This window comes from Brassica oleracea, chromosome C4 (genome assembly GCF_000695525.1).
Source record: "Brassica oleracea var. oleracea cultivar TO1000 chromosome C4, BOL, whole genome shotgun sequence".
NCBI lineage: Eukaryota > Viridiplantae > Streptophyta > Magnoliopsida > Brassicales > Brassicaceae > Brassica > Brassica oleracea.
In genome coordinates, this window is record NC_027751.1 from 52,943,484 (window position 1) to 52,957,713 (window position 14,230).

The 14,230-nt window shown below is 38.6% G+C and overlaps 3 protein-coding genes and 1 long non-coding RNA gene across 4 annotated transcripts; 2 read left to right on the plus strand and 2 right to left on the minus strand.

The window, feature by feature from the left end:
- Positions 1 to 257: 257 nt before the first annotated feature.
- On the plus strand, positions 258 to 1,717 carry LOC106340056 (AT-hook motif nuclear-localized protein 22). Its single transcript, XM_013778925.1, has one exon. The coding sequence runs from the start codon at positions 539 to 541 to the stop codon at positions 1,469 to 1,471; it is 933 nt and encodes a 310-aa protein (XP_013634379.1). The 5' UTR covers positions 258 to 538; the 3' UTR covers positions 1,472 to 1,717.
- A 4,883-nt stretch (positions 1,718 to 6,600) lies between these two features.
- Positions 6,601 to 8,587, plus strand: LOC106342756 (4-hydroxy-tetrahydrodipicolinate synthase 2, chloroplastic). Its single transcript, XM_013781779.1, has 3 exons — positions 6,601 to 6,967; positions 7,226 to 7,309; positions 7,506 to 8,587. The coding sequence occupies exons 1-3, from the start codon at positions 6,879 to 6,881 to the stop codon at positions 8,431 to 8,433; spliced, it is 1,101 nt and encodes a 366-aa protein (XP_013637233.1). The 5' UTR covers positions 6,601 to 6,878; the 3' UTR covers positions 8,434 to 8,587.
- Positions 8,588 to 8,769: 182 nt separating this feature from the next.
- On the minus strand, positions 8,770 to 9,355 carry LOC106342757. The gene is made up of 2 exons (XR_001269872.1): positions 9,044 to 9,355; positions 8,770 to 8,958 (listed from the first exon to the last, which is right to left on the minus strand). It is a non-coding gene; the product is annotated as an uncharacterized LOC106342757 (long non-coding RNA).
- Positions 9,356 to 12,664: 3,309 nt separating this feature from the next.
- LOC106339819 (fasciclin-like arabinogalactan protein 8) lies at positions 12,665 to 14,112 on the minus strand. Its single transcript, XM_013778692.1, has one exon. It carries the CDS (start codon positions 13,996 to 13,998, stop codon positions 12,778 to 12,780), a length of 1,221 nt encoding a protein of 406 aa, XP_013634146.1. The 5' UTR covers positions 13,999 to 14,112; the 3' UTR covers positions 12,665 to 12,777.
- Positions 14,113 to 14,230: the final 118 nt, after the last annotated feature.

A 14,230-nucleotide genomic window follows, 5' to 3' on the forward strand; every position in this document is an offset into this window, starting at 1 on the left:
TATTATATAATTAGATGAACCAACCTATTTCTCTAATAATTCTAAGAATCATCCTAGTGATGATATGTGGCTACAAAAAAAAGTTCTAATGTTTCACAAATAATGTATAGGGGATATGCGAATGGCCCCACAAAAAGTGGACCCCACAAGTGACACAGTCAGTAGGACCCACACACCGCCCATGCGGCACGCTGTCTATCTAAAGTCTAAACCAAAACTAAACCCATCTTCCATCTGCATACTTCCTTAACCTCACCCTCTCAGACCTAACCCTAAATCCATCTCTCTCCTTTCCTCTCCTCTCTCTTCTTCTTCTTAGAAGTTTCATTTACATGTATTACTAGTTCAGCTCCAGTTTTATTTTACATGTATATGACTTTATATCTCTTTTTATTTTCTCTTCTTCAAAATTTCAATCTTTTTCTCCTTAATTAATTGAATTGAGCTCTTGTGTATCCATCTTCAAGTTAAGAGAAGAGGAGATTAATTAGTTAATTAGAGTTTTTAATTGTTTGCCTTTTTTCTTTTCATTCAAGAAATGGATCAGGTCTCTCGCTCTCTTCCTCCACCTTTCCTCTCAAGAGATCTCCATCTTCACCCACACCATCAGTTTCAGCATCAGCAGCAACATAACCACGGCCACGATATCGACCAGCACAGGATCGGTGGACTAAAACGCGACCGAGACACTGAGATCGATCCAAACGAGCACTCTTCAGCTGGAAAAGATCAAAACACTCCAGGTTCCGGCGGAGAAAGCGGCGGCGGAGGCGGAGGAGGAGGGGGAGGTAACCATATCACGAGAAGGCCACGTGGCAGACCAGCGGGATCCAAGAACAAACCAAAACCACCAGTCATCATCACGAGAGACAGCGCAAACGCTCTTAAGTCCCATGTGATGGAAGTAGCTAACGGATGTGACGTCATGGAGAGCGTCACCGTCTTCGCTCGCCGTCGCCAACGTGGTATCTGCGTTTTGAGCGGTAACGGCGCCGTTACTAACGTTACCATTAGACAACCAGCTTCGGTTCCCGGTGGTGGCTCGTCCGTCGTTAACTTACACGGACGTTTCGAGATTCTTTCTCTCTCGGGATCTTTCCTCCCTCCTCCTGCTCCACCAGCTGCTTCCGGTCTAACGATTTACCTAGCCGGTGGTCAAGGACAGGTCGTTGGAGGGAGCGTGGTGGGTCCACTCATGGCTTCAGGACCTGTGGTGATTATGGCTGCTTCGTTTGGGAACGCTGCGTATGAGAGGTTGCCCTTAGAGGAAGATGATCAGGACGAGCAGCAAACGGCTGGAGCGGTTGCTAATAATATGGATGGTAACGCGACGATGGGTGGTGGAACGCAGACTCAGCCGCAACAGTTGATGCAAGATCCGACGTCGTTTATACAAGGGTTGCCTCCAAGTCTTATGAATTCTCAGCTGCCAGCAGAAGCTTATTGGGGAACTCCAAGACCATCTTTCTAAATGGCGAAAAAATACTTTAGTTATGTTCATCGTTTTTCATTTATAATATCTCTTCTGTCAAATTTTAATTTTCTTTTTCCCCTTTGTTTTATAAGAGATCATTGTAGCCTTTGATGAAGAGAATCGTTTTGGTCATTGGACCGGTCGATTGATCTTTTAGGTTTGACATGGGGGTTGTGTGTTTGCGTTGACTAGGAGATTATAAGTTGTTGATTTCGAATTTTGTGATTCATGTGTTGGTGTTAATTAAGCTTTGCGTATTGTTGATTGATTATAGTGCAAAACCTAGATTTCATTGAATTTTTATAACGCTCAACGAGTACACACCAAGGTAAGGCTCCTACTTAGTTAACAGGTTACTAAGAGCATGTTCATTAGTGAGACCCTTAAGTGTCTCTTAAGTGGGGTTTAATAATTTTTTAACTATTAAATTTAATATAAGGGATTTTGTTAAGAGACACTTAATTATAGTGGTTTATTGGTGGTTTTTTAATTAAGGTTCTTAACAAATAAAAAAATATTAAACTTTTTTTAAACATAAAATTTTAAACAAAGATTAATTTTATTTATTAAATGAAACAAAGTCAAACATAACATTTTAAACATAGATTTTAAAATAAAAAAAATTAAAACATTAAAACAAAGATTACTAAAATAAACAATACTAATTTGAAAGCGGCATCCAAGTTCAGTTGTTGTGTTGATCACGTCCAAATTTATGCCATATATGTTCAACCAAATCACCTTTCAGTTGTTGATGCGCTTGTCTATCACGAATTATTGTTCGAACACCCATCTGATTGGCGATATTTGTAGGGATATCTGTAGAATATGTTAAATCGACATACGAACTTCCGCTGCCTTCGCCTTGTTGGAATCCCGAGACATCAAACTGACTGCATTCATCCCGTTCGTTTTCTACTATCATATTATGGACTATGATACATGCTTTCATAATCTTCCCAATCTTGACTTTATCCCAACAAAGTGCTGGATTTTTAACAATGGCAAATCGAGCTTGCAAGACTCCGAAAGCACGCTCGACGCTCAAGAAAGAGAGAAATAAAAGAAGTTGAGTGAGGAACTAGAAAGAGACGAGTGCGTTTTGAAGTGATATGAAGAGGAGGAGGAGGCAAGTTTTAAATAGATTCAAGAATCCTATTGAATCATTTATCACAACCAAGCTGTCCGAGTGGACATGTATCTAACACAATCAACACACCATTGCTTTCTATCTACCCATAACCAAAGATATTTACTGCCTACCACAACTCTAATCTACCATTAACCAGCGCTATTTATTACCTTACACTAACCAGTAACCACTCTATTTATTACAGGAGCAAACTCGTCTACAATGCTTCAACGAAACAGAACATATATCACAAACAATTCCCAATTAAACAATGCTTCATCCAATTCAACACAACAAGAGACATGGGTTTTATCTAGTTCAAAATTCATTTCAACCAAGCAATAAAATCATCAACCTTCGCAACATAAATCACAATCACATTTTAAACTTTAATTAGAATCACATTCACTTCCACAGAGCAAAAAGAAACGTTTATACATTTAGAAAGATCAAAGATAAAGTACCTTTTGCGAACGATCGTGGCGGTTTTTTTCTGCCAAAGGGACATGTTAATCCTGGATCATGCCACTTCAGGCCTCTTCCTCATTCCTGGATCATGCCTCTTGATCCATCCATACGACACAACCACAGAAAACAAATGAAGACAAATTAGAAAAGTATCTGAATCGAAAACATGCATACTTGAAAGAATCAAATTGACGCTTCACCTTTCGATTTCCTTGAAAAACAATCACCGTCAGAGAGAGAGAGCTCGCCGTTGTCCATCGTCGACGAGAGAAACCCATAGAAACGTCGACAAGCTCAACGGAGAGGGAGAGAGAGGAAACGCCGTTTCGTCGACGAGATCACCGAGACAGAGAGAGAGAGAGAGGAATCGCCTTTTCGTCGAGGAGAGCACCGACAGAGAGAGAAAGAGCTCGCCGTTGTCCATCGTCAACGAGGAATATCCATAGAGACGTCGACAAGCTCAACGGAGAGGGAGAGAGGAATCGCCGTTGTCGTCACTCTTGCGGAGCAACCGAGAAGAGAAAGGAAAGAGAGAAAGAAACAAGAACGACTTCACCGTTCGGAGAGCCAATAACGACGTGACACGTCGCCCAAACTACCGTGTCTTCGAGCACTTAATTAGGGGACGTCCCTTGGCTTTATTTCGTGTTTTCCATTTTTTTTATGATTAATTAAGTTAAGGGACATGCTTAAGAGCTGCCTTTGAACATGCTCTAAGAATGTCAGTTTTATTTGTATTTGGTCAAATATTTGTTTAGTCCTTTACTAATTTATCAAACAATAAACCCATTTTCTAAGAAGTTCACATTGTTTGAATATTGTTTTCTTGTTTAGATATTTAACAACGGTTATTTTTATTTGGCAGTAAGTAGGCCTGTAATTATGGATCCGCCGGATAAGGATCTGGATCCGGATACCTTAAAATTACCCGGATCCCAGGCCTAGCAGTAAGGCCGCAGGATAATTTTTTAAAACTTTAAGTAATTAGAAGCTAAAATATATAAGAAAAAAAGGAGAAAAGATGATTGTTCCGAGGTTGGTAAGAAGATGGTGAGAGGCAAGAGGCATAATGACAAGAACAAGGCTTGGGAACAAGGTGATTGCATGTGGCAGATACTTGTGTTTGCACATTTACACGAAATTCCGTATAATTTATATGCGTTATCAGTAATATCCACATAAAGTAAATCTGAGCTGTAGCTTTCTCGGTTAAACGTAAGAAGTCGAGTCGACATAGATTATAAAAATTTGGAACAAGAAAATGATGATAACTATGAGTCTATGACTAACTCACTTGATATTTTTTTGCCAAAACTCACTTGATCATAGCTAATATAAGTAGATCACATACATTTTATAGAAGAATATAATTTGTGTGTGTAGGGTTTGATTTGCAAGTGAGAGAGAAGAGAAAGCAATTAAGAGAGGGGAAGAGAAGATGAGCATTGGGTGAAGCACCGACGCACGTGCGTATCTGTGGGAAGGAAAAGTTCCTTTACGAGGCGATGAGTGAAGTGAGTGTGTTCCTTACTTCCAAAGCCATCTCTCTCCCCTTTTGCATTTACATCTCATCTAGTCATCTCATCTTTCACCTTCTTCTATAACCTATAATCGATCGATCATTTTTGCTGTTAGAAAGGTTACTATCAATGATAAAATTACAACGATAAGATAAACCGAGTGGCCTGCGCAAAATTTTTTTATGCCATTTAATCATTTTGATATCACATTATTTACTTAACTAATAATCACATTTTATCAATGCATATGTACATTAATTAAACAGGTCTATTTTCTTCTGCCATTTGTTATATATATATATTTTAAGTTGTTCCATGTTTTTGCTATGGTTTGATTGAAATTTCATATTGATCGGCATTATGAGTGATTGGACATACGTATATGTTCTTTGACTTTCCAATTAAATTATTACACACTATATAAAACCCGAAATAAATCAACTATAATTGAAGTGGGTCTCTCTTCAATTCTCCATGTGTTTAGTGATACATATATTTTAGTCTTGTTTGTTTCCTTAACGCAGTGATCAAAAGATATAAAATATATAGAAAGATGAGTGATCAAAAAGATATAGAAAGACGTATGTCAGCAACACATTATAATATGTAGTTTGAAGAAGAATAAAAAGGAGAGAGTAAGTAGACGCACTAGAAAACAAGACCGCTTACGAACCAACGGAGTCCGTAATAGTTAACCAAACCTAGAATCCGTTTCTATTTTTCTTACAAATCGGAATTGGGCCTATCAATCTTAGACTGCGTTTGGTCATTATCTGTCCACTATTAGGCCTATAATGGGCTCTTAGGTGAGTTTTTTCTCAACGATCTTAATGGAGAGTTTAGTTAGAGTTTAGACCAATGTTTTTAAAACCGGATCGGCTAGCGAACCGAAATTTTTTTGGATCATAGGTCATTGTAGTTTGGCCGGTCTGAACCGGGTTCGATCGGATTTACTTAGACTAAACTAAATTTAATAATATTTTATAAATAATATTCATATTTTTTCAAAAAAATAAATCATATCAAATAAAATGTTTACATAGCCATAATGTGTAGAAAAATTTAAAATCTAAAACCAATATGAAAAGCACATTTAAACTTTATTCGCAGATCTTATCACTCTAAATCTTCTTCACCTTTAAAAAAAATATATATACATATTATGTAAAAGTTACATTTTGAAATACAAATTTCGGAAACGTAAATATTTAAATTATTTAAAGTCTTCAAAACAAGTGATCATGAAATAAAAATTTAAACAAGGTGAGAAGTAGACAAAAACAATATCTTGACGTGAATATTAAATTTTATGAATCTTGTAATTTATAAGTTGTAGAAACGACAAAATAAAAAAACGAGAGATGATACTTTATTAATCTTTGATAAATCTTATTTTTACTTAAAAAGAAGAAAAATTAATTGTTTCATTAACAAAAGTTTTTGCATATATGCGAACCGGAGTTTGAACGGTTCATTGGGTCACCGGAGACGGTTCGATAAGGGTTTTTAACTGGTTCGATTTTAGTTGGGTTTTAGCACTAATCCAATCCGAGTTATTTTTGGTTCATGGTTCAACCCGGTCCGACCACCAGTTCGGTCCAGGTTTAAAAACACTGGTGTAGACTAATCATAGTGTATATTAAGACAATAGACAACTAGACCAAAAAAATAAACAATCGTTGAAAAACAACTATATTACGAGGAGCAGTCACGATGGACCGTCCTGAACACGAACGTGCATTGCATGAGTTAATGTACGGATATGCACACAAAAAATACGGATATGGTCGAATCTTACCCTAAAATAGTAACATGAAAAATATTTAAAAGATCCAATGGATCCCTTAACCAGTAATGTTTTGGCCTATTGGGCTAAAAAAAAGTCTTCGAGAAGGCTGCTACAAGAGTGTTGACCATAATGTCTGTGCGTGCGTGTCGTTGACTCATACCCACGTGGCAATATCTATCTAGAGAGACAAAAAGAGAACCCTAAAAAAACAGCAGCTTTGTATTTTTAATACATCATCTGTCTCCTCCTTCGTCTTCTTCCTCCGTCCATCTCTCGCCGCTTCCTCCTTATCGGAATCTTTCGCTCATTATGCTCAGAAGCCTCCTCCATTACCATATCCCTATCGCTTCACTTCTCCTTCCAACGATTCTCTCTCCGATTATTATTGCCATCGTTTTCGTTAACTGATTGCCACCAAGCTTGTGTGATTTGTTTGAATTTGGATCGTTGTTCTGAAAATTGGGTTCAGTTTCTTTTGTTACTGTGTATTCAAAGATGGCAGCTTTGAAAGGTTATGGCTTGTGTTCTATGGACTCTGTTCTACACTTCCCCTGCCCAAGGCCACCATTTGAGGCCTACAAGAGGTTCCTTTTCTTCTCCTCATATATTATGTAGATTCAATACATTTGCTGTTAGGTAATGTTTTCCTTTGTTTTTTTTTATTAATTCAAGCTAGGCATTGATATAGCTTCTAGTATTGGCGTGTAACTGAGGTTCTATTCGTTTAAAGAATCCAGTGATATATAGACAATGACCTGTTCGTCGAGACATAACATCTAATGATTCTTGTTCTGCCTATTGAGTCAAGGCTAATCTGCTTTTTATGTGTCTTCATAACGCAGAAGAAGCTCAAGATGGGTCTCTCCAAAAGCAGCTGTTGTACCAAACTTCCACCTCCCTATGCGCAGCTTGGAGGTTAAAAACAGGTCCGTGGCATAAACTCTTAGATGAAACTCTTATGAATAAAAGTGTTTTCAGCGGGAACATTGTAAATAGTCTATCCGCAAATTTTTTCCAACGCAAACCTTTTACCACCGGACCAAAAAGAAACTCTTATGAATATATCATTATATATATATATATATATAAATTCTCTTTTTGTTTTTGTATTTGTTTTGTCAGGACAAACACTGACGACATAAAAGCGTTAAGGGTAATCACAGCCATCAAAACCCCCTACCTCCCCGACGGAAGATTCGACCTCGAAGCCTACGACGACTTAGTCAACATCCAGATTCAAAACGGCGTCGAAGGCGTCATCGTCGGCGGCACGACCGGCGAAGGCCAGCTGATGAGCTGGGACGAGCACATCATGCTCATAGGACACACGGTCAACTGTTTCGGAGGAAGCATCAAAGTTATCGGAAACACGGGAAGCAACTCAACAAGAGAAGCCATCCACGCGACGGAGCAAGGGTTCGCCGTCGGGATGCACGCTGCTCTCCACATCAACCCTTACTACGGGAAGACTTCTATGGACGGGATAATAGCGCATTTTCAGTCCGTTATGCACATGGGACCGACGATTATATACAATGTCCCTGGTCGAACGGGGCAGGACATACCGCCTAGCGCGATCTTGAAGCTTTCTAGGAGTTCTAATTTAGCTGGTGTGAAGGAGTGCGTTGGGAACAAGAGGGTTGAGGAGTATACTGAGAGAGGGATCGTTGTGTGGAGTGGGAATGACGATGAGTGTCATGATTCGAGGTGGGACTATGGAGCGAGGGGAGTTATATCGGTTACTAGTAACTTGGTTCCTGGTTTGATGAGGAAACTGATGTTTGAAGGTAGGAACTCGGATTTGAACTCGAAGCTTTTGCCTTTGATGGGTTGGTTGTTCCAGGAACCGAACCCCATTGGGCTAAACACTGCTTTGGCCCAGCTTGGAGTTGCCAGGCCGGTGTTTAGGTTGCCGTATGTTCCGTTGCCTTTGGCTAAGAGGGTTGAGTTTGTGAAGATGGTCGAGGAGATTGGACGTGAGCATTTTGTGGGCGAGAGAGATGTTCAGGTGCTTGATGATGATGATTTTATCCTTATCGGTCGATATTAAGCATAATATACTTTTTTTTTGAGTTTTGGGTTTACTTTGTTTGGTGTTTAAAGAAAGAAGAGATGGTTTGGTTTATGTGGTTGGGGGATGGAACTCATTCATCATATTGCTTGTTAAGTACTTATGATTTGCTTTTACTCGTTTTTAAACTGTTTGTGTTGCGGTCGGAAGAGGAAGATAGGTTTGGTCCGACGTACCATTAACAAAAGAACACACATACATAGATTACATGAGAGATGAAACAAAAAAAAAAAATTAGAAGTATACCAAGTAATAATACTAAACCCCTTTAGATAATAAGACACTGGTGTGTGTTTTAGAGCCCTTAGATTGGTGTTTTTGTTTTATGGAACAAGGGAAACGTTTTTGGTCTGAAGCAGAGAGAGGAGAGCTTTGTTTTCTTGGTGAAGGATAAGAGCTTTCTTCCTGAGTTTCTCGTTCTCTTGTATCATGTATTGATTCTCCATGTAGAGTCTTATATTGTTCATCTCCAACTCCTTTTCTTCTCGCCACATCTTTCTCCTCCTGAAAAAAGTACAAAACAGACCGTTAAAACGTTACAGTGACTTGGATAGTTTTCAGAGAGGTCTGTGATGATTGAGACTGAAACCTGGAGAGGCGAGGGATGTGAACGTGGGTTTCTGTTTTGAGGTACAAAACTAGTCTCGTGGGTGTGTGTGAGAATGGTTTTGAAGAACTTAGACACATGTTTGGATCTTGAAGAGAGATCAGGAATAGACAGAGAGGAGAAGTGAGATGTATTTGATCAAGTGGGAGAGATATAGAAGCGTTATATAGATGAAAGTTTGTTGTGTTTTGCATTTTCTTTATAGAGAGATAGAGATGCTCCTTTAGAAGGCAATGATGTCAAGAGAAGAATCATAATTACAAAGGGCCAGTGAAAGATGTTTATGTGGGAGAAGAACAAGTATTAGCAAAAACAGTCTCTATCTATATCATATCATTATTTTATCTTTTTTTTTTGTTAGACTGATAATCGTACTATTTAGAAGAATTTTAATAGGTTCCCTATAAACTATAAAGCTCAACTCACAGTTAAGAGGTTCACATGAAGAAACAAACTATACAATTTTGGTTCCCTATAATTTATGATAATGTTTGTTTGTCACATGGTTTGATGGAGCCTCACAAATGTAGGTGACAGTTAGTCAAATCTGTGCAACATTTGGCTATTCTAATACACCAACAACTATTCTTTACATTTACATATACACCATATATTCTAGACCGAATAAATTTTACTGGTACAAGCTCTAATACACCAACAACTATTCTTTACATTTACATATACACCAACAACTAACCCTTTGGTTGCAAGGCTCGGTCTCTTGTTCCAACCAAATGATCACTCATTGGGTTCTCAAAACAAGGTATGGATCTAGACCAAAAGTTCTTCCATTTTTATTTATTTAATATAGTAAATTACTTAAAAAATATTTGAAGGTATCAAATTTCAAATATTTAATTATAGCGATCTGATTATAAGTAAAAAAAAGAAAAAAAAAGAAAATTTGAAATTTGAACACACATTTTTAATGTTTACTTCAATACCGTTACACATACTATTACAATAAAATGGTTAACCTTTTGTTGAAGAAAAGAATCAATAAAGTGGATTTAACCTCTGCTTATTTTTGTGAGATTAAGCTTTAAATTTTGCACAAGAAAGCTGTACTTTTTTGTTTGTAAGAATTGTCTTGAGTTTAATGAAGCGATTTGGCAGATTTTTTTGACTGGAAAAAGGTCAAATCATGATTAGTTGGGAGCCAAAGTAGTCAAAAGGTTAAGAGGACGTCAAAACCTCGATCTTCATCACAAGTACAAATGTTTCTCTTACTTAACTCTTTTTTTAATCCATCAAGTCTGTCTTCTTTTCTTTCTTCGTGTTTTCGGTTTAATGGGACTTTTATGATTACGTACCCGAGCCACCAAGGTAGAGAGAGTGTAAAATCCAGAATTTTCAACTCATTGAAAGTCATATCTAATGATGGTTAATCATTCCGTTAAATAAACAAAACAAGGCTTACTTTCTAAAGTTTAGTTAACTTTACTTGCTACCATTTGTATGTCATTGTTCCCCGTCCATCAGTTTATATAGATGTTTAGATGTAGAATATTATTAAGATTCTTAGCTAATAAGCACTGTGCTTATCTTTATTATGAGCCGCATATTGGGCAACTATATGATAAAACATAGCTTAGCACCATGTTAAGCCAATATTGTGTATCTTCCTTATGTATTCTTTATCTATATATTGATATACTAGTCAATATCGTATTGTTGGCTCGTGATGGTTCACGTGAGGTAGAGAGCTTGGGTTTAAGGGATGATGGTTCTGAAAACTTGGAAAGAACAGGAAAAAGTGTTAAATCGATACAACGGAATCGGGTGCAATGACTTTTGTTTTAGCATATTTACAATAATAATATACATGTATGTTTATGCACATTATAAACATAGTAACATATATATGTTGAAGTAAGTAGTAGTGGATAAAGTCATGGAGTACTCGAGTAGGAGTAGAAGCAAAAACCAAAGCACATTTAATTTCGAAAACGAAACCATCGACTTGGCTTCTTCCTCCCACACAATCATCATACGCATTTGCCATAATAACCCCATTCCCCACTCGCCGACGATAGATTCATCAACCATCATTATCATCATCATCATTTTGCATAATGAATTTTGTGGGCTATTTTCTTTTCAAAACCCACAAATTCCACATGCACATATGCCCAATCCCCTTCCTTCTTTCTGTAGCCCAATAAAAACTCCTTATTTTCCAATCTCTAATTTATTATTTTTTTGCCAACATCCTAACTATATCCCACCATATTAAATTTCTCTAAAACCCAGTAGAAAAGTAAAAAGAAACAAGTAGATAACAAAATAGTCTCATGTGAAAAATTCTTATCATATAAAGCTAAATTTCATGACTATTCAATAAAAATATCAAGCTACACATTGACAAAAAGACTCTACTCATTACATGTACTGATGATATACATGGAGAAAAAAGGTTTAGAATAAATTGATGAGACCAAGGACTAGGACCACTAGATAAAATGTACTCATTCCTTGTATTGATAATGTCAATAGAGAAACCCAAAATGCAAAGACAAACCAAGTCATAAGAGGCATCAAATGGAATTGGAGGAGATAGTCAACACCGAAATGAAACCCCATCCATCCACGCTTCTCTAAAAAAGTGTTCAAAACTTGTTATAATTATACTATTGATATTATCTATACTACTGTTCATACATAGCCATCCGATCCTTTTGAGTATCTTATATACAACAAAATGGATCAAAGCTAACTAACTAACAGAAATTTACTATTAGAATTTAGAACCAAATATATAACTTATAGAGGAGTTCATAAGATGCAAATAAACTTACCAGAGATAGGAGAGGTTGAGTCCTGGAGTTGTTATTGCTTTCAAAGTGATGAGGTTGTTGCAAAAAGGAGATTCTACGTATACTCCTCTTCTCACCATCAGAGCCTCTCTTTTTAGTTTCAGATTATCCATTGATGATTCCTCTGACTTACTCTTTGCGCTTTCTATTGTTAGCCACCATCTCTAGCTTAGCTCTCTCCTTCCCCCTTCATTCTATCGTTGCTATCATTGCATCACATTATGGAGATGCTTTGTCCTGAAGTAGACATCCCAAAACTTTCACATATATATTTTAATCAATACATTTATCTTTGCATTTCCACGTAAATATACTGGAGTGCCCGACCAACAAGAACAAAATTTGTTTAAAGCCCAAAGCCAATATAAGAAAATATACAATTATACATATAATGCAAATTTGTAATTAAAATTTTGAATGCAATGATAGGAATCAACCTCTTATGTGGCTTATGCCATGGACCGGGCCTATATACAACTCCCCATGTTTCAAACCGTACCATTTGCCCCGGTCTATCTACACTACACCTTGCTTCTAATGTGTTAGTTAATGGAAAATGATTTGGAATGAGTGTAAGTATTTATCGTCTTCGTCCATTATGTATGTCCACATGTTTTTGATTCCCATCAGATGTTTGAACGCCTTGCCGTTCGTTAAATGGATCCGAGACACGAGCGTCTTATCAGAATAAAGACACGGTACGAGCGTCGGCATCCCTTAAGAGAAAAGTGTCGGTATCAAGAGGTTTGGGAGGAAGTCGGGTTTCTCCACAATAAATATTACTGGGCCACACCTCTCTCAACTCCAGATAGTGTAGGCCCATTTATTTTATATATTTTGTACAGTGTGAAACTACATCGTTTAGTAATAACCCTCAAAAACAACAATAACTACGAGAATTCAAAAGGTTTCAACTAACTGAAACACGGCTATGGTAGCAAGCGTGACCAATGCGGTGAACAACGACGGTGAGCTCACGGCAACCGCCGCGTTGGCCGACTTGCTGTTAGCTAAACCTTTGGACGAGTTCGAATGAGAACTTTCCGGTGACTCGTCCGTAGGAGGTTCTGACGGTGAAGCAGCTGTGGGTGAAACTCCTTCCGCCGGAGATAGCGCCGGCGCCGGAGAATGAGATTTTCTGAATAGCTCAGTAGGGAGGAGGACATTATCCACCGTGAAAATAACGACCGGGGTAGCGTCCAGCACCGTGTGGACGAGTCTCGACGAAGCAACGCCGGTGTGAAGAACAACTTCGTCCCCGGAGGTGGAGGTCGTAAGATCAAAATTTCCAGCTCCGGTGGTGGCTAACGTGGAGATTTTGTTTTTGTTACTCTTCAGTGAGCCTTTGGGTTTGTAGTGAGCGAGGGCGTGATACTCTAGTAGCGAGACCATATTAGCTTTTGTGAGCTTTGTCGGATCAGGGACGTCTTTAGCTTTGAAAGCTTCATCGGACGGTGCAAAAACCGTTAAACCTTTTTTAATAACCGATTCGTACTTCTTGAGCACTCCGCTCTTGGCAAGCATTTTAGCGAAGGTTTTGCAACCGGCGTTCTCTAGCAATCCGGTGATGTAGGCGGGGGAAGGAGCAGGGGCGGCTAAGATTCCCGGAGCGATGATCGGAGCATCGATCTCGACGACGGAGATGTTGTAAGGGATTTGCTTAACGGATTTGGTGAAGTAAGAGTCGAGCTTTGAACCCGAAACGGCTGAGCCAAAAGCGACCTGGCCTCCGTAAAGATCGGTTATGTTGACGTATCCTAGGTACTCGGGAGCGTTTCCGGCTGTGTTGTTGTAGAGTGTGACGGAGAGAGTCGTGCCTTCTGAGATTTGGTGGAGGCTCTCGGGGTCGTAGTAGTCGAGGAGAGTGAGGAGGCTTAGAACTTTTTTAACGACCGAGAGTTGACGTTTTCCGGCGAAGGAAGCCATTGCGTCGTTGTTGAGGGCGAGGAGGGTGATCGTCGGGTAGCTGTTGATTTCTTCCGCGAGCTTCGTCTGAGAGAGGTAGCTGTTGAAGGAGGAGTAGTCCGGGTAGTTAGCGAGGATTTTAGTAATGTTGGAGCCGCGTACGGTGGAAGCGATGGCGAGGAGGGAGAAAATGAAGGCGAGGAGTGGTGCCGCCATTGCGAGACGGTTGAGAAGGATGAAGTAATCAAAAATGAGAATAATAATGAGGTGAAATCAAGGGTTAAGTAGTTAATCGTGGTTATGTATTATTTTGACTAGTATTAATGATTTCTCTATCAATGGGCTGGACTGGGGACATGTGTTTTGCCGTACAATAACTGTAAGAAAAAGTAGTCATTCCATTTATTGTCTTTTTGATTAGACTACCAAAATGGGCTTTGGGATAACA